At 52.8% G+C, this 19,585-nt stretch overlaps 1 protein-coding gene across 4 annotated transcripts; it reads left to right on the top strand.

The window, feature by feature from the left end:
* The first annotated feature begins 196 nt into the window (after positions 1-196).
* Slc2a10 (solute carrier family 2 member 10) lies at positions 197-15,285 on the top strand. Of its 4 annotated transcripts, XR_010047354.1 has the most exons (6): positions 197-354; positions 5,303-6,580; positions 7,131-7,253; positions 8,712-8,847; positions 12,272-12,434; positions 14,918-15,285. XR_010047354.1 is itself a non-coding variant. In XM_063248241.1 (5 exons), the coding sequence occupies exons 1-5, from the start codon at positions 351-353 to the stop codon at positions 14,931-14,933; spliced, it is 1,557 nt and encodes a 518-aa protein (XP_063104311.1). In that variant the 5' UTR covers positions 197-350; the 3' UTR covers positions 14,934-15,285. The 4 variants fall into 4 exon arrangements, 3 of the variants coding, with proteins under 3 accessions (XP_063104311.1, XP_013005841.2, XP_063104312.1); XM_063248241.1 differs by lacking the exon at positions 12,272-12,434; XM_013150387.3 differs by lacking the exon at positions 14,918-15,285 and having other exon boundaries at positions 12,272-14,140.
* The last annotated feature ends 4,300 nt before the right edge of the window (positions 15,286-19,585 follow it).

Below are 19,585 nucleotides of genomic sequence, written 5' to 3'. Positions count from 1 at the left end.
TGTGTGTGTGTGTGTGTGTGTGTGTGTACACACAAGCGCGGGAGGTCAGGCAAGTGGGGACCCCTGTGATCGGGGCTCCCCTGCTGCGCCCAAGCCAGGGGCCACGCGCGCTCTTACTCCACCGAGAACTTCGGGCAGGACCGGGAGGACAGCGCGCGACCCTCCCGCCCCGGCTGCCCAGGGTCCCGCCTCCCGGCCGACGTGGCGCTGCAGGCGGGGAGGGGCGCAGCGGGGCGGGCCGGAAAGTTTGTCCGGAGCTGCGGCGACCTCGGAGGGGACTCGGCCGGAGGGGATGCGCGCGCCGCCCCCCGCGCCCAGCACGCACGCCCGCCCGCGGAGCCCGGCTCGCCATGGGTAAGTCCCACGCGGCCGCCCGGACCCCGGCCACCCCGGGCTGTGCCCCGGGCCTCTGGTCCCCACCGCCGGCTCCGCGCCTCCCGCCGGACAGCGAGGCCTGGCGGCGACGGGTCCGGGGCGCGGGCGCCTCCTTCCACCGTCCTGCCCGGGAAGGGAAAGTGGCTGACGGTGAGCGCCTCCGGGGCACCCCCATGGCCCAGCGCCCCGTTTCGGCAGACGAGGAAGTGGCGATTCCCAAAGGGGAGCTCCTTCATCAGCTCGCTCCTGCACTGTGCCGGGCTGCAGTAGGCAAAGAACACACACACACACACACACACACACACACACACACACACACACACACGCTCGCCCTGGTCGCCAGGGGCCAGGGATTGTGCAGCCTGGTGCAAAGCAGCCCTCTGGACTCAGAGAGTTCCAAGGGCCAGTCAGCCTCCGTGCCCCCACCCGCCCCCGCCTGTCTGTAGTGAGCATCTCCCTTGTGCTACATATAGAGGTTGAGGATTCCCAGTGAGCAAGATGGATGTCTCATCTTTGAGGAGCTGGATAAACAAGTGCGTGACTAAGATGCAGGGGAACACAGAAAACGAGGCCCCAGTAGGTGGGTTTGTTAGGCAGGCCGGCAGGGTGGGCTTCCTGGAACTGAACCTTTCCTCAGAAGCAGGCCTTACTGAGTTCTCGGAGAAGAGTTTCCCAACCGCAGAACCACAAGTGCAAAGGCCCTGAGGCAAGAATGAGCTGGTTTGATCCCCAGGCCAGTGATGCCAGAGCCCAGTGGAGCAGGGGCCAGATCCTGCAGGCCCTTGTAGGGTGAGAAACTTGGATCTTATCCCAGATGATGCCCCTGGAAGGTTTTCAACTGGGGTGCAGGTGGGAGGATGTGACCTGAATTATCTCTTGCAACCTCATTCTGTTGTTCCATGCAGAATCATAGGTAACATGGGCTGTAGGGCTAGGCAGGCATATGAGGTAGGTATTATTATCCCATTTGTAGGTAGAGGAAGCTCAGAGAGGTTAAGTGAGTTACCCAAGGTCACACCGCTGTGGAGAAGAGAAGCTGGTGGAGCTCCAACACTAGCTTCAGGCTGAGTCTCTAGCCACTGCACTTCTGACACACAGCAATGGCACAGCCGCTGAACAACTCCAGCTGTGACTCCGCAGTCTGTCTCCTAACATCATCGCACAGCACTTCCAAGCCGGAGGGAGACTGAGTCCCAGAGAGTCAAGCTCTTCCCCAGAATGTTGTTTGGCTCTAGCTCTTTTATTGCCCCTCTCTTTCCCCGCCCCCCGAGTTAATTCAACAGCTACTGTCTATCTAGTGGTGGTGAACCTATGGCACACGTGCCGTAGTGGGCTGTGTGTATTACTGAAAGCTCTAAAAGGTTCGCTATCACCAAAGCATGCACTATGGGTAAAGCAGGGCTGGATGGCGGAGGCGTGCCTGAGTGCCTGCGTGCCTGCGTGCCTGCGTGCCTACGTGCCTGCGTGCCTGCGTGCCTGCGTGCCTGCGTGCCTGCGTACCTATGTGCCTGTGTTTGTGCAGGGACCAAACTGTCCATAGCATCTGCCGTGCCCAGAGTACCCAGACTACACTCTCCGTGGCAGGCCAGGGAGTGGGCTCATCAGCTCCAGCATGGACTGGGCTCCACCCCCACTGCTCCCACTTCATGCGGTCCCCGTAAAAACACCCTTATCCCAGGGGGCCTTTGAGACAGAAGTGAGACAATGAACTTCAAGGGCTCAGCCCACAGCCTCCACTGAATAAGTAGCCAGTTAATGTGAGATTTTATTTTTGATCACATCCGACTTTGGAACTCTGGAGTTCATGAGTTCAAATGCCTACTGTCTCTTACACTCTGTGCCACATTGAGCAAATGTCTTTACATCTCTGGGCCTTGATGTGTTGTTTGTAGAAAAGGGCCTGTGTCATAGGGCTGACACCCAGGAAGGGCAGCTCCCAACATAGAACCAGGCATGGATGCTCAGGTATGGATGTGCATACCTAGAGCTCCCACAGGAGGTGGAGGTCAGCTGAAGCAAAGCGGGAGAATGGACATTTGGGGACCCGAGGCAAGCAGGAGGGCCAACAGGTGCAGAGGCCGAGCAGCCGCGTACAGCACGTGGCGGGAACAGAGGCGTCTCAGGGAAAGGAGTGCTGGTGGGGATGGGCCCAGGCCAAGGCAGCGGGAGGAGCAGCCGAGGACTTCAGCTAGCCAGTAAAGAGCTAAGGAGCCTGGACCTATTGCTTAGGGGTTGGGAGGTGTGGAGAGGCTGAGGAGGGGAGTGTCCTTCCCCAGTCTTTCTGATGGCCCCGACATCTTTGGGGCTGGGACAGTGTGACTTCCCCATACTTTGTTACTTGGTGTCGGAACGCTCAGAGGACCCAAGGAGATTTTCTCAGGTGCAGTCTCCAGGTTAAAGAGCACACATATGAGAGACATCAGTAACAGCGGCAGGCGGCATGGAGCGGAGCAGAGTGCAAGACTCAAGAGCCGCCTGCGGCTTCATTGCACAGTCCTTATCCAGGCTGTCATCACACATTTACCTTCTTGTGTAGTGCCATACCGCGCACACGCAGGGCTGCCTGTGCTGAGTCAGGGTTACATGACTGTGTCCTGCTGTGCGCCTGCACTAGACAAGTGGGGTCACATTCTCAGGTGTCCTTAGGTGTCCCTGAGCTTTGACACAGTCTGAGTGGTTCCCCACACCTGAGGTTTTCATGATAGCCTTTTCCCCTCTGCCTCTGAGCTTCAGCCCTGCTGTGTGCCGTCTCCCCTGTTTAGCACTTGGTGCTGGGAGGTCCCTGAAGCTCATCTCTTTAGTGTATGGGTTTTGGTCTTGATCTTGCTCCCTGGCTGTAAGAATACGCCAAACCTTAGTTTTTCCATCTGCAAAGTAGGCTGAGTGGTTTTTCATTTCATTTTGTTTTGTTTTTTTGTACTGGGAATCGAACTTACGATCTTGTGCTTGCCAGGCAGGCGCTGTGCAGAAGTAGGCTGTAACAGCACCCCCAGGGGTTGTTATGAGGATGGATCCAGAAGTGAGATCTGGAATTATTCCTATTTTACATCCCTCCGCTGTCCTCTCAGCCACCGTGACCCCCAGTCTGTACTGATATGTTTCCCAGCAGAGCCCCCGGGCGGTCAGCTTGGCCTTGGCCTTTGGCTGGACTCCCTTCCACCCCTGTGGGAACCCAGAGATGGCAAACAGTCCTGTGCTTTCGCTTTCATTGTCTCACACAGCCTACAAGGATCATCCCCTGTGGGAATGAACCCCAGGGCCCCAGGGGACAAGGCAAGGGTGGCAAGGGTAGATGGTAGGACATGGGCAGACACTTGTCCAGGATGTGCCTGATGAGGTTGCTCAGGGAATGGGACAGAGAGCAGAAAGAGGGGATGATTCTCCCCCAGCAGGAAGCCTGCCTGTGAGCAGGGAAGGGCAGGAGGCGGGATCAGAGTGAGCGCCACCCTGCATGGCCTGGAGTGGAGCAGGCAGGAGCGTCACCCTCCTCGGGCTGCCCTCTTTGGGTCGAGGCTCGCTGCTCACTACCTGGAGTCAGGACTTGCTTTATCTGGACATCAAGATATTCACTCCTGAGTATCAGCAGCTTCTTGGAGTCATGGTTTGATAAGTAAATTAAATGAAATAAAACACCTAGTTCTTCGATCACATTAACCAGCTTTCAAGTATCCTCATGCAAGCAGTCATATCCAACTGCCCAGATACAGAAGTTTCTAGGCCTGAAGAAAATTATACTGGCTAAGAAGAGAGCTAGGGATATAGCTCAGCAGCACAGTGCCTGCCTGGCAAGCGTGAGGTCATGAGTTCAATTCCTTGTATATCAAAAAAGGAAACAATGTAAACATTGTAATCAGGGTGTGGAGCCACAACAAAAATTGACTCACCAAAAACAAGCATGGGGAGAAAAATATCTTGATAGTGCGCAGTGCAATCAACAGAAGGCACAAAAGTAAGTGGGAGGAGCAGATTCAAGCTTAGCAGTAATCGTCATAAATGAGAAGTCCATGTTTAAAGGAGAAATCCTGGAGTCTGAACTTGGAAGCATCTAGATCTGTGCTGCTTGTTGTAGGACAGGGTGTTGAGATTGAACCCAGGGCCTTTGCACCGAGCTACATCCGCAGCCCTTGTTCCAAAGTACTTTTTGTTTTGTTTTTTTTTGAGACAGGGTCTCACTCAGTCACTAAATTGTCCAGGTGGGCCCGGAACTTGCTAACCCCCTACCTTTGCATTTGGTGTTGTATCATCTGGTCTGTTTCTCCGCAAGATTTGCCATGGCTTTCCCCCCTCTGTATTGAGATGCCTCCTCTGCAGAGGGCCCCTAGCTGACAACCCTATTCAAAACCATACTCCCGTGTCCCTGGCAATCCCTTTTGCTCCTTTATTGTTTCATGACACCTACCACCACCTAAAATTATGTCATATATTTATCATCTGCACATGCCTGGCAGAGTGTCAGGTCCTTGACAACACCCTGCACTGTGGGCCTCTAGAATGCAGCCTGGCATGTGGCAGGTGCCAGGTAAGTAAGTGTGGATGGATGGATGGATGGATGGATGGACAGATGGGTGTGTGGGTATTTGGGTGTACATGAAGGATGGAAAGCAAAGATAGGTGGATAAATTGATGGCTTTGTGGATAGATGGACTCACACATTAACGGGTGATGAACCAATTAAAGGGTGGTAGAATGGGTGGATGGATGAATATGTGGCTGGATACGTGGTTGGATGGACCAACTGATAGATAAGGGGGGATGTAAAAATGGACAGATAAAGGAAGGAAGGAAGCAAACAAGCAATCATGGAAGGGTAAAGGAATGAATCGCTGCACAGTAGATGCTTGGATGGCGGACGTGACAGATGGAGGGAACGCTGGATGCATACTTAGCAAGAAACCGTCTGACTCTGTGCTGCCTTCTCACTCTCCAGGCTGTCCTCCGCCTGTCCTGCCTCTGTGTGCCTCTGTGTCTCTGCTGGGTGGCCTGACCTTTGGCTATGAACTAGCAATCGTATCCGGTGCCCTTTTGCCACTGCAGCTTGACTTTGGGCTGAGCTGCTCGCAGCAGGAACTCCTGGTGGGCAGCCTGCTCCTGGGGGGGCTCCTCGCCTCTCTGGGGGGCGGCTTCCTCATTGACCACTACGGCAGGAAGCGAGCCATCCTGGGAAGCAACGTGGTGCTGCTGGCCGGCAGCCTGAGCCTGGGCCTGGCTGGCTCCCTGCTCTGGCTGGTCCTGGGCCGCCTGGCAGTTGGCCTCGCCGTCTCCCTCTCCTCCATGGCTTGCTGTATCTACGTGTCAGAGCTGGTGGGACCTCGGCAGCGGGGAGTGCTGGTGTCTCTCTACGAGGCAGGCATCACGGTGGGCATCCTGCTCTCCTATGCCTTCAACTACGCCCTGGCCAGTGCCCCCTCGGGCTGGAGGCACATGTTCGGCTGGGCTGCCGCACCTGCTCTCTTGCAATCTCTGGGCCTCCACTTCCTCCCAGCTGGTGCAGAGGAGACTGCAGTGTATAAAGACCTCATCCCGCTCCAGGGAGGGGAAACCACCAAGCACGGACTGGGGAGACCACGCTACACATTTTTGGACCTCTTCAAGGCCCGGGATAACATGCGAGGCCGGACCGCCGTGGGGCTGGGATTGGTGCTTTTCCAGCAGCTAACAGGGCAGCCCAATGTGCTGTGCTACGCCTCCACCATCTTCCATTCAGTCGGCTTTCGTGGAGGGTCCTCCGCTATGCTGGCCTCCGTGGGGCTCGGCGTGGTAAAGGTGGCATCTACTGTGACTGCCATGGGGCTGGTGGACCGTGCTGGCCGCAGAGTCCTGCTGCTAGCTGGCTGCACCCTCATGGCCCTGACAGTCAGTGGCATCGGCCTTGTCAGCTTTGTGGTGCCCATGGACACCGGCCCCAGCTGCCTGGCTATGCCCAATGCCACCCAAAAGACAGGCTTCCCTGGAGGCTCTGGTCTGCCAAAAGAACCATCTCCTATGCCCAGAACCAGGGGGGACCAGTGGGAGCCGGTCTTGTCAACTGCTGGGAAAACCAAGTTGCCTCCTGGAGCCAGAGCTGCCACAGCTACTCCCCTGCCAGCCCTGAGCGTCACCTCCCCGGTGTCCCCCGATTCCACCCCAGAGCACACACTGCTGCGCTGGACAGCGCTAATCTGTCTGATGGCCTTTGTGAGTGCCTTCTCCTTTGGCTTTGGACCAGGTAAGTAGAATTTTTTGCAAGTAAATCTAGATCCTCCTTCCACCCCTGTTACTGGGCAGTTCAAGGCCGGAGGATCAGTCTAGAGGAGCACTAGAAGCAGCTGTCCTAAAGCTTCAGGACTCTTCCCAGGGTGGGGGCCTAACTTCCTGTTAATACATATATATTTTTTAATAATATAAAAGTATATATATCCTGCAAACCATTTAAGCTTCAGGCCCCATACAACCTGGATTTGTTCCTGGATAATTCAACTAGAAGGGCTGAATTGAAAGAAATTTAACATAAAGAGTAAAATCAGCCAACATCCCAGTTTTCCCATGACTGGTCTCATCTCAGCTCTGGAAGTCTGTGTCCCAGGAGACCCCCAAATCTTGAGCAAACACAGGCCATGGTCACCCAAGAGGAACTCTTGCACCACAAAGGGGAATGAAGCTGGGGAGACGTCAGTGTCAGGAGCCTGCTGTTTTCATGGACTCCCACAGCTGGGAGGCCAGCATGAGGCCACTAGTGCCAGGCCCCAGCCCAGAGCCCCTCTGCCCCTCTGTCCTAGTGACCTGGCTGGTCCTCAGTGAGATCTACCCCGGGGAAGTCCGCGGCAGAGCCTTCGCCTTCTGCAACAGCTTCAACTGGGCCACCAACCTCTTCATCAGCCTCTCCTTCCTCGATCTCATTGGTGAGTCTTCTGACCTCATCCCTAGTTCTACCCAAGTCCAGAAACGGTTTCTCCTGGGTAGAGCCAGGATTCTGGTATCAGGTAAGTCATAAGTAATAGAAAACCTAGTGTAGCCAGCTCATGTTGGGAAATAGGGGAATATTCTGTCTTCAATCTCTGACAAGAGGAGGGTGGGAGGTTTCAGGCAGAGCTGATTCTGGGCTCCATTGCAGCTGTCAGCCATCTTTCACTCCTTTCACCCCTGCAGGTCACTTCACACCCAAGCAGATCAGTCCCACAGGACAAGAATGGCTGCCCGCAGGCCTCTCAGTTTAGCAGCCAGGGAAAGAGAGCTCCTTTCTCACTGGCTCCAAGTGGGACAAGCCCTCATTGGCTCAGCAAGATCACATGATCATCCCTGAGCCAATCACAGTGGCTGCTCTGATGCCTAAGCCGCCTCCCCTGCGGGTCCCAAGACATAATACAGTGCTTAAGACTCAAGAGTTCCCTTCTCAGGGACACGGTGGACTCATGGAGATGTAGGGGACGCTGTGGGAGGAAGCTGTCCACCAAAACTGTCTCTGGCATAGTCTTAGGGCCTCTAGACTTCTCCTTGCTGCCCCGGACTTCAGGCATATTTATAAGTGGGGAATGAATGGATGAGAAGGGGAGAGGAGAGGAGCAGAGGGACAGGAGATGGGAGGGAAGCTCATTATCATCCCATTTCACAGGTGGAAAATATCTTTCCAAGTCCAGAAACCTGGCCCTCCTGACTCCCAGCCAGACCTCTGGACAGGCTGCTTGGAGGAGGTGTGGCCAGAGCTGTCCAGGCTGCTAGTGGACAGAACTGCCCCCAAACATAACTCCTGCTTCTGCCACAGCTAAACCCCTGCTTCTGTGGTCTCCTCTCTCCATCTGGTGGCCGCTGACTTCTGAGGACTCGAGGTCATCCCCAGCATGGTCACTGGCACTGAAAGCCCCTCGTGTGGCTCCAGGAGGGGGAGGTGCGGGGCTGCCAGAGCCCCGGCCCGGGACTGACCTCAGCCTCTGTCTTCTCCCCCACCACTCAGACACGGGCCAGAGTGGCTGAAGCTCGGTTTCCTAAGTGACCACTTTGCCAAGTGACCGCTTGCTGGGGCTCCTGAGTGTTATTTTTGAAGCTGGGCTTTGCCAAAGCTGTGCCCCCACTGAGCTGCTTCCTGCCACCCCGAATGTCACGGCCTTAGTTCAGGTGTCCACATTTTGAACACGAGTGATCTTTTCCCTACATCCAGGTTCCCCCTGTTTGTGTTGGTGGGTTTGTGCCCCGGTTCTTTCCCTACCTCTGGGACGGTTGGTCTGATTTGTGACTTCGGGTACTTACTGACAGCTCCTTGGCCATGCTGTGAATCTGTCATCTGGAGCCTTTGAGTAAACTGACTTTCTGACCTGCCAGAAGACCCAGGCTGCAGGCGCTCACGCCTGCCCTCCTGTCCCCAGGTGCCATCGGCTTGTCCTGGATCTTCCTGCTTTACGGGCTGACCGCTGTCCTCGGCCTTGGCTTCATCTACTTCTTCGTTCCTGAAACAAAAGGCCAGTCACTGGCGGAGATAGACCAGCAGTTCCAGAGCAGTCGGTAGGAGGCGGACATGGACGGGTGGGTGTGGGGAAAGCGCTGCCCAGACCTGGGCCAGGGTGTTGGCCTCAGCCCTCATCCTCTCTCGGCTGGACATCTGTTCCCTTTCCCCTCATTTCTTCCTGCCCTGAGTTTTGTCCCCCCAGGGTCTGACAGTTGCTTCCCATTGATTATTTTATGTCTTCCTGCAGCAGCTATTCCTTTGGCTCTAAGGCCCAGCTCATGGAGATTTTAAAATCTCTCAGATTGCAGAGTCAGAGGTCAGAGTACAGGAATCTTTTTTTTGGGCTGGGGGAAGGTCTTTTTGAGACAGGGTCTTACTATGCAGTTCAGGTTGGCTTTGAGCTCACTTTGCAGACTAGACTGATCTTTAACTCAAAAAGATCCTCTTGTCTCAGCCTCCTGAGTGCTGGGATTATAGGCGTGCACCACCTCGCCTGGCAAGAGCTGGGGAATTTTAAAACCATAGGATTTGAGATTCATGGAGCCCCAGAGAAACAAAACTTTATAACTGTGGCCTTTAAAACTTCCATAGAAGCCTGACATGTGGTGCAGTCCTGTAACCTTAGATACTTAGAAAGCTCAGGCAGGAGGATCAGATGTCCAAGGCCAACCTAGGCATGTTAGGGACACCTTGTCTCAAAGCAAAACAAAATGAAACAAAGAAACAAGCAAAAATTATGCACAAAACAATTGTGGATTTAATCCATTTATTCTTTGGCTATTTATTAAGTCCTTACTACAGGCCAGTCATTGTTTGGAGTCTTAGGAAATGTGGCAGAGATTAATAACAAGTTTCTTACAGCAGGGCATGACGGCACATGCCTATAATCCCAGCACTTGGAAGGCTGACGCAGGAGAATTGTTGTGTGCTTGAGGCTGGCCTAGCTACATATTGAGTTTAAGGCCGGCGTGAACTCCATAGAGAGACCCTGCCTCAAAAAACAAGGAAACAAAAATAGAAAGAATAAGGGCTGGGGGTTTAGCTCAGTGGCATAAGTGCCTACCTTGCAAGCAGGCAGTCAAGAGTTCGATCCCCGGTACCGATAAAAAGGAAAAAGACAAAACAAAACAAAACAAAAAAACAAAAGAATAACAAGTTCCTCGTCTTTATGGGACAGAGATTAGGCAAGCCAATAAGTGCATAAACATTTAAGGGTGATATGTAATTAGAAGAAAATGAAACTGAGGGCAGAGGAGACAAGAGTTGTGGCTATATTAGAGTAGGTGGCCAGAGAGACAGGACTCTTTCTGAGGAGGTAAATTTCAGTTAGCGACAAGGAGGAAGCGGCCATGTGAAGGGGAGATGAGGGTGGTTCCAGGTAGAGAGAATGGCAAGTGCAAAGGCCCTGTGGTGGGAGTGTATCTGACATAAGGAACAAGGAACATTGTGGTTGGAACAGAGGGAGGGAGGGAGGACCTGTAGGAAACCAGATCAGACAGATAGGTAGGAAGGAGCTAGTGAGTAAATTCTTTAGGTCAGAGCAGAAATTCAGAATCATAACATTGCAGGGCCTTATACCATTGAATAAGAGCAAACTGGGACCTTTGAAGGGACCTCAGCGTGCTACAGTCTTAAGCACCTCAGCAGGTATTCGGTCCCTTTGTATAATGATTCCCCTTTGCGCTACGGGAGGCCCTGAGAGATTCTTAAATATCATCCTGATCGGGCTGGGGATTTAGCTCAGTGGCATAAGGGCCTGATCCCGGGTACTGATAAAAATGAGAAAGACTATATATATATATATATATATATATATATATATATATATATCATCCTGATCCTGAGTGGCCCCAGCCGCCCTGCACCTTCGCCCCCACCGGGCTCCTGAAGCCACGCAGGCCTGGTGCGGTGTAAAACCTCGAGCCTGGTCCACTCCAGCCTGTGTCTCTGCCAGCTGGACGCCCCAGGTTGTGGGGTGACACACGCCTGTAGCTGCATTAGTTAGGAAACAGCTTTTGTGACTGAGAGCGGCCCCACTGTAGGCGTCCAGGGCAGGGGTGACAGCTGTGCTCGCCGAGGCCACCCAGGCCCTAGAGGCCTTCTGTCTGGTTGCTCCGCCATCTCCTTAGTATTAGTAGTATTAGTATTGCCTTCTCCACGGGGTCCAGCATGTCCCACCACCACGTTCCCGCAGGAGGAAGGGGCAGAAAGGGGAGGGCACCATTATCGAGGGCAAGGCCAGCCAGGCCCCTTTGGACAAAACTTGACTGCGCCTCCCAGGATTCTGACACAGAAGTACTGGGCTGGGACACTTTTCAGCACCAGCTGTTCAGTGCTGTATCACACCACACCAGGGTCCTAGTCCAGGAGAAATTCTGATTGGCCCACCCTATAGCCCCCAACTCGGCCAGGATAGGCAGGGCTTCCTGATAGACAGCCCTGCAAGACCACACCTTGCAGAGGGGACAATTCTCAAGGCTGGGGGACCCATACTGGATGCAGCCAACACCCGCAGCGAGGGGTCCTCTTCTGTTCCTGTCCCAGGGACTCGGGGGTGCTTGTGGGAAGCAGAGACCTACAGCTCAGCCCACCCCCTGGAGCAATACAAGCTAAAAAAAATCCCCCAAATCCTTGTTGTGTGCCAGCTTCTCAAAAGTCCATTCACAAATATTTTTAAGCAGCAGTTAGGAGCTGGCCCTGGAGTAGGCTTTGGGGACAGGCAGTGATCAGGCACGACACCATGTCTGGTTTTAGAGAGAGATTACACTGAGACAGAGCAGGACAGAGAGAGAGAGAGAGAACAGAACATGTAAATACATGCGTCAGATGATTTTGAGCAGTGTTTACGCCATGAAGAAAACGAGTCTGTTTAGTTCACCAGAAAGAGACCGGTGGTGCCAGCAGGTGCCAGCTCTGTAGCTTGGGTGCTAGTGGCCTGTGGGTGCTCTCAAGGACACGCCACAAGCACATGGCATGGGGAGCCTGCTGCATTCACAGCTGGATTCCCCGCCCCACCTCGGGTGCACGATAAATGCAGCTCCCTTGAGCCAAGGAAAGGAGGGCCTCTGAGGGGTGAGAAAACCATTCGTTTCAAGGGCTGGACACGAATGTTCTGGGCAGATAGAAGAACACGAGCAAAGGCCCTGAGGTTGGGTTTTCTGAGAGAAGCCAGAGGTCAATATGGCCAGGCAGTGATGGGCACTTGGCAGAGTAGGACAGTGACACTGGAGAGGGCAGTGGTGAGGGGCTTGGGTCTCCTAAACTGTGATTGGATCTGGATTTTGTGTCTAGCAAATCGGCCCTGGTGTGATGGAAAGTGGGTGGGAGCTGCTGGGTGGTCCTGCTGAGGGGAGATGGTAGTGGGTGCAGAGGCAGGGGGCTGAAGGGACCTCATTCCTGTGAGACTGGGCAAGCTCCCTGCTACCCCCAGGAAAGGCGCCCAAGCCTGCCATCCTGATTCCTGTCACTCTCCCCTGACAGGTTCTCCCTAAACTTTGGCCACAGGCAGAGCTCGCCTGGCGTCCAGTACAGCCGCATCAAGGTCTCCGCGGCCTCCTGAGGTGCCCATCTGCCTGGAAGATGCTGACCATCGGTGTCTGCAGACCATCTGCAGTTCCCTGCTCGCTGGGCCCTGCAGCACAAGGTCCAGGAGGCCTTTGGGAGTGACCACGGTCCCAAAGGAGGGCTTTTCTTTGCTGGGGTCAGAGATAAAAGTCTGAGAAGCCCAAACTCATTTTGAGTGTGAGGCCCTGAGGATCTGTCTGATGCCTCAGTTTCCCCACTGGCTTTACGTATATCTGCAGTATTTTTAATGAGAACATTATGGAGTTCTCCTCACACCACGCACGGATTTCTCAAGCAATCTTTGGGGTACCAATCCTGGCAGGAAGTGTCTCTTAGAATCTCCCTTAAATGCCCCAAAGATACCATATTCTCTGCTGTCTGTTTCCATCTGGCAGGGGGTCTTTAGGCAGAAACCTGCCTTTGGGATCTTAGCTCTCAGAGCTCATCCCTCTAGTTCTTTTGCCAAAGATGTTTATCATTTACTTGAAACTTTGACTGCTCGGCCAGGCTTGAATTCTAGTCCCGGTTCTGCTTGTGTTTCCCCACATGTACAATGAGATTCTTGGGCTGGGCTGTCTGGAGGATTCGAGTTTTAGTTTGAAGGAAAGGAAAACAGGGTTTGGGGGCTGTGCACACTAAGATCTAAGAACTGTCACGTGCATGTGACAAATGCGAGGGTCCTCTTCCAGGACAGGGCAGGAGGCTCTGCTGGACGGAGGGTGTTTGAAGACTGCACACCTTGACGTCAGCAAGGCCTCAGTCTCCATTTCCTCGTTTGCAGAATGGGGACAGAATGGGGGCAGTAGGGCTCCTGGCGATGTGTTTAACCCCCATGTCCCTTGGCCTCTCTGTTTCTAGATACTTTCCTCTCCCAGGATGGGCTAGAGCTGGCTTGTGAGAGCTGATTACTAAATTAAACTGGTTGTTAAACACAACCATTATTGAAAATATATTATTTGAACTTATAATTAAGTGCATTACATAAAAGACAAAGGTAATTAATGCTCAGCACTCGCTGGCTCCTAATTATCTTAATCTGCTTTCCCGTTGTCTGTGTTTAGCAGGTCCCAGAACTGTGTCTGCGTCACACAGGTTAAGAACACTGATCAGGGCTTGATTCTTGTTTTGTTGACTTTCCAGAGTTACTAACAGTGGGATCAAATGTTAGTAATACAAATTAAACTAAAAAATGTGCCATGTTTTAGCTGATACAGTATAAGTAGGAAAAAAACCCTAAGGAATATTTTTCTACTATTTTAAACAGTTGTTCAGTTTAGCAGACACAAGTGCTTAGGTCATCAGAGGAGGAATTCTGAAATACTGGATATCCTAATGGCTTTTTTAAACTTTTAAGTTTCTTTGCGATGCTTGGGGTTGAGCCAAGCACCAGCGAGTGCTGAGCTACATCCCCAGCTCTTGTTTAATTTTCATTTTCAGTCAGGGTCTCGCCAAGCTACCCAGGCCAGCCTTGAACTTGAGATCCTCCTGTCTCAGCCTCCTGTGCAGCTGTGAGTACAGGTGTGCGCTACCAGGCTCAGCTTAACCGTTTGACTTTTCTTGTCTCATTCACGTAAACGAGGGTTTCAGTGAGCTTTCTGGAGGTGTAAGGACCCTGCGTTTTCACTTGTGTCTAATGTTGTCAAATCATGACTGAGTTGCAGGGAGAGCTGGTTTGGATTACAAGCAATTAGCTAAAAATAAATCAGCAAAACGATTCTGTAAGAATTAACTGGGTTATGCAATTTACATAGGAGGAGTTACAATAAAGAGCATTTACAATACAGAGTTTATTGTTATTTGTAAGTTGTGCTTCATGAACTCCTCCTTTATCTTAGTGAAAGCCACCCCTGCTTTTCTCTGGATGGCAGTTAAGTTTCGCCCAGCACTGCTCACGTCTGTGCTGACAGCCCCCTCCATCTCACCGGGACACCAGACCTCTCCCCATTCACTTTCCTCTCCTGCTCCCAAGCTGGCTCTTCCTGTTCTCATCAGCATCCTAATCTCCAGATAGCTAAGGCGCAAGGCAGGAAGCCAGGCGTGGCAGGCAGGGAGGAGCAGGGCGGCTGTGAACGCTGGTGAACCAGGCTCCCTCGAAAAGGGTTGACGCCACTCTTCCAGCTGGCGGCTGCCAGGTGGGCCTGTGGACCCGATGTGGCCTGACCCTTTGAATGTTAGGAAAGCCAGACGCTCAACTTCCTAATTCTTGGGTAGGAGCGCTGAGTCCTGGTCTTGAAGCGAGGGTACGAGCTACAGGCAACACCTGTGGCTAGATCCTGGCTGTTAGTCTGTGCCTCTGTGCCTGGCGGTTTCCCTTTGAGACATTTCTCTCCACTGCATTTCTAAGGAGGTGGCTCCGCGAAGAGCCATGGCCTTGGGGGTCAGTGCCAACCCCAGCGCATCGCCAGCCGTTTGGGTAAGGTGGGTAGGAGACCCCGGAGGGGAAGAAGCTGGGGGAAGACTGCAAACGCATTAGTTAGGTGTGTGACTTGGGATGGCACTGCTGATCCTTCAGAGATGACGCCTGTCAGCCACTGGACAGCATGGTTGGCTCTGTCCCAACAGCACCCTGGACCGCTAGCCCTGGAGGAAGAGGACAGTGAGGACATGGACCAGCTGGAAGATGGAAACGTGGAGGCAGCAGAGGAGACTAAACAGCTGGAACACCAGCCAGGTGCTCAGGGGCCTGTAGGGCCAATCAGAAGAGAGAGCTCACGGGGTGCACGCGGGAGCCGCCCCCTCCCGTCAGCCCCACGGTCCAGTCCAGCAGGCGGTCCCCAAGCCCTGTCTTGTGCACAGTGCTTGTGTTAGGCGTGGCCACCGCTTGGCATCTTCTGGTTATTTGTCCACTGATGCTATGTCTACTACTCACAGAATGTCTTTCTTCTGATTGATTCACTTTTCCGCTTAAATAAATGTATTTTGAAAGGAAACTATATTAATTCACTGTCCCCCCAAGCAGCTATTCATCATTATGTGTCAGGCACTGCCGTACGTTCTGGGGGCACAGCGGGGAACGAGACGAGATCCCTGTGCCCGGGAGCTGACCTTCTGGTGGGAAAGATTCATCAGAGCCAAGGAGACAGGGAGAGGAGAAGTGGGGAGAGAAAAAGAAGGGAGGGAGGAGGGGAAGGAGGACAGAAAGATAAAAGGGAGAGAGGGAGGGAGAGGAGGGAGGACGGTGGATGGGGAGGGGAGGAAGAGAGAGAGAGAGAGAGAGAGAGAGACAGAGAGAGGCCAGCTAGTGAAGATTGGAAGGAAAAGCACCAAACGCCAGAGTCAGCAGGTGGCTGAGGAGTGTCAGCAGACGTGCCACTGTTTGCCCGCGGTGGTCAGGGAGAGCTCCTTGGAGGCGCTGGTATCTGGGCAGGGCTGGAAGGAGCCATGGCAAGATTTGGACAAGAGCATCCCGGGCAGAGGCCACAGCGCGTGCAAAGCCCGACGTTAGGCTGAACTGGGCAGACTGGAGGCCCGGGCAGGCGGCGGAGGGAAGGGAGTCCTGCCGGAGGAAGAGGAGGGAGCGGTCAGCGGGGTCTGATTGCGAAGGGTCTTGCAGCCCTCAGGATTCTATTCTAAATGTTCTGGGGGACCACGGGAGGAGGCAAACAGTGGCTGGCACAACTGGCCCAGAGATGCCAAGTACTCATGGGGTGCTGGTGAGTGCAGGGGGCAGCCGGGTACACAAACGGGAGAAACCAGCCCGATACCGTGAAAGCAGGGCCTTCTCACTCAGACCTCCCTGGGTACCGCTGCCCGCTGGGTCCTGAGCCTGCGGCCCACTGCGCCCTGGCCTAGGCTGCGGAGAGCAGGATGGGATCTGACATTTTATACGGCACTGTGGCCCCTCCACATCCCCAGTCTACTGTGATGCGCCCCCCACTCCAGGTCAGTACAGCTCGAGGGTGAGCAGATGGGACAGTCACAAGCACCCGGGGAGACAGAGGTGTCCTTTGTCACTCTCATAATCATACCTTCCTAGGGGCAAAGCATGAAGCCACTTCCCGCCCTGAGACCGACCAACCCCGGGCAGGTGGCAGGCCCCTGCAGATGGGGCTGATGGCCCGCCTTCTCCTCTCCATCCCGGCTGCCTCTGCCCCATTTCTTCTCCACCCTGAACACCTTCAGCCTCAAACACTACTGCTTTCTGAGCTTTACCTCCACTGCCTGGTGGCCACTCCCCAGTGTTTCTGCTAATGTGCTGATGCTTCCGCGTGTCCACGTTCCCCGACCTCATAAGACCTCTGACCTCTACTGCCAACTACGCTAATCTTTTTTGTGCGTAATGATAGCCCCCAGTATTTAGCTGCTAAAATGCCTGCCCAAAGAAGGCACTACATTTCCCAGACTTCCTTGCAGAATGTGACCAAGTTTAGATCAGTGTGGGTGAGGAGACCACAGGTAGGCAAGCCTTGTGGCAGAGAAGACAGTTCCCCAAATCTCCTTCCCCTTGCTTCTTTTCAGAAGCAGAAATCCCTTTGTTTTAGCTGTCTTCCAGCAAAAGGTGACAGCTCCCAGCTTCCCTTGCAGCAGAGGTGCCACGTGACTGAGTCCTGGCCATTGGCATGGACCAATGTCTGCATTTCTGCGTTATTTCCAAACGGGAAGCTGTTTGCATTAAATAAATTGCTGTGTGCCTTCCTGCAGGTCACAGTGAGTGGGGGGGACCGCCTTCCACCACCAGACAAGGGGATGCCAAGTGATAAGATGTAAGGTGTCCACGCCCATGGAAAACTTGGTGGACTAATTCACCTGTTGGCCCTGTCTCAGTACCCACTGCTGGACCGTCCCCGAGAAAGGCCGTCTTGGTGCAGCTGCCTTCTGTGACAGCAAGTGACCTGTGGCTTAACACATGCACACCTGGGGAAGGGATGGACGGGCTTCCCCTTCCTTCTCCATGCCCGCAGGGTGAGGGGTCATCCTGGGCCATGTGTACAAAAACAGCGTCCCGAGCATAGTGAGGTATCAAGCTAGTAGCATCCTGGGTCCCTGCTGGTGCCCAGCAGAGCTGCCCACAGCCTGGAGCGTTGCCTGAAACAGAAATAACTCCTGCTTGGTTAAGGTATCATTAACTCACATGTGTGCCACTTGAAGCCAGTCAGCCTACCAGTTCGGAGGGCCATTGCCCAAATGACGTCTTACCCTTACGTCTCCCCTCTCCTCCACCCTCCCTTCACTTGCTGGCAGCCCTGCCTGGAGGTGGGCATCCGAGAGGTCTCTCAGAGGGACTAAGACTGCTTTTTCCAGAGTGGGTTGATTCTCACGGGAGTGAATGAGTTCTTACCCCCCAGAGGATGGAATAGTTACTCCAAGACTAGATTGTTATAATCCAAGGCGACCTTGGGCTTGGTATTGTCCCTCACACTCCCACCTGCCCTTCTGCTTTCCCGCCATGATCAGATAGGACATGAGATCCTCTGAGGATGAGGCCGCCTGACCTTGGACTTCCAGTCCCCAGAACCATGAGCTAAGTAAACTTCTTTGCCTTATAACTTATTCAGTCTGTGGCATTTTGTTATAGCAACAGAAAATGAGATTACTCTCAACAGAAGAGGGACTAGATCCAATTCACAATCGCCCTACAACATCCCAGGCACGTGTGTGTTTGGCTCTGCTTCCTCATACTTGGGGTGCTGATATCCACACAAGTTTTATTTCCTGTCTTGGTCATGATAGGATAGAGGGTCACAGGTTTCCTGGCACACAAATGAGCTGCCAGGAGCTGAGGGGTGGGGTACAGATGGGGTACACAGGGAGGAGATGTCCTGCCCAGGAAGTACACAGGGCAGTCAGGAGACCTCCTCAGCTACTTTGCAAGCTTCGTGAACGTGGGCAGTGACTTCACCTCTCTGAGCATCAGTTTCTCACCTGAAAGCTCCCATCTCCAAGGGAAGAGCCCCTAAGATGCTAGACCAAATAAAATAAAATAAAATAAAACCATTCCCAGCTGTAAAGGGCAGGGCACCAGCATAAAGTAGGATCCACCGAAAATGCCCCAGGGGCTGGGCAGGGCAACCCCTCCGCCCGAGGGCTATCCCAGCATCAACTTTGAACCAGGGCCACGTTCAGTTTCCACGCTTGTTCATTTTCCTTTCCAGCTCAAATATTTTCTCATCTGTGGCAGAAGAGGAGATGGAATTTTGATGCGAGACGCAGAATTTCACAGAGCTGCCCTCTGAAAGTATTTCCAGACCCTCACATGCTGGGTCTCGTCCAGAGGAGAGAATAATTTATTGTAGACGGCTTGGCACATGGCTTTGGAGTTTTTACTCCTCGTGAAATTTTGAAGTGGAAAAGCTGACGTTCTGTTTTTAATTGATCCTCACAAGATGAGGAAAATTCCCAAGTAGGTTGTTGAAAATCCAAATCAAATTGAAGTCTAAGATCATAGTTGTTGCTATCTTGCTTTGTATTAAAATTGTATTAAAAATAAAACATTTGTGGATAAATTTACATCTCTGAAAGTACATAATTAACATGCTCTCAAAAGTCATCTGAATTCTTTTTTCTTGTTAAAGTATTTGTCTTTACAATTGTTTTTACACATTATATTAATAGCTTTCACAATCCGTGGGAGGGGTGTGTCTTTCCACTGAGTTTGGCACCACGAAGTTGCTAAACTCTTCCAGATTTGGGGTCTGATGCCGCTCCACTCTCCTGATTTGACGGGCTAGATCGGCGGTTGCTGTGATATGATTTCCATAACTGTTCTGTAGCATGCTATTCTTGCAATAATAAATATATTTTATTGAGTCTGATCAATATGGGGCTGGGGATATGGCTTAGTGGCACAGCACCTGCCTGCATGTGCAAGGTTCTGAGTTCGATTCCTGGTACCAAAAAATTCTGATCAATACCATTTACAACTAGAAGGTGAATGATGTGCCTGTTTGTTTTGCCAGTTAGATTGATAGAAGCCAACCTGATGACTGAATCCCTCAGACACACAGTTTTAGAGATACCAGAAACAACCTAAGTGGGCATTTGTCTCTTTGACTTTCCAAAACCCCCAACTCAACCTGATACCAACCGCCACCCTTGCCAGAGCAGCACGGCCAACACCCATCTTGGATACACACAGATTTTCTATTTTGAATGAACAGTCATCAAAATAGGAGCAGTGCTTACTTTGAGGCGATAGAATGCGTGCTATTTTGGTGAGTTATGCCTTTCTGCGCTGCCACAGACAATGGACGTTGGCGATATCACACGTCACAAAGGACCTTTCCAGAAAAC

Source organism: Cavia porcellus, unplaced genomic scaffold (genome assembly GCF_034190915.1).
Source record: "Cavia porcellus strain 051 isolate PalLab524CR breed Dunkin Hartley unplaced genomic scaffold, mCavPor4.1 scaffold_5, whole genome shotgun sequence".
Lineage (NCBI taxonomy): Eukaryota > Metazoa > Chordata > Mammalia > Rodentia > Caviidae > Cavia > Cavia porcellus.
Note: the sequence above shows the minus strand (reverse complement) of the source record. Positions and strands in the feature narration are given on the sequence as shown.

Excerpts from the sequence above, each read along its gene's own strand:
- Slc2a10 (XM_013150387.3), top strand. Across the intron at positions 7,254-8,711 it reads CTCCTTCCTCGATCTCATTG|GTGCCATCGGCTTGTCCTGG; the intron begins GTGAGTCTTCTG and ends TCCTGTCCCCAG. Across the intron at positions 8,848-12,271 it reads CAGCAGTTCCAGAGCAGTCG|GTTCTCCCTAAACTTTGGCC; the intron begins GTAGGAGGCGGA and ends CTCCCCTGACAG.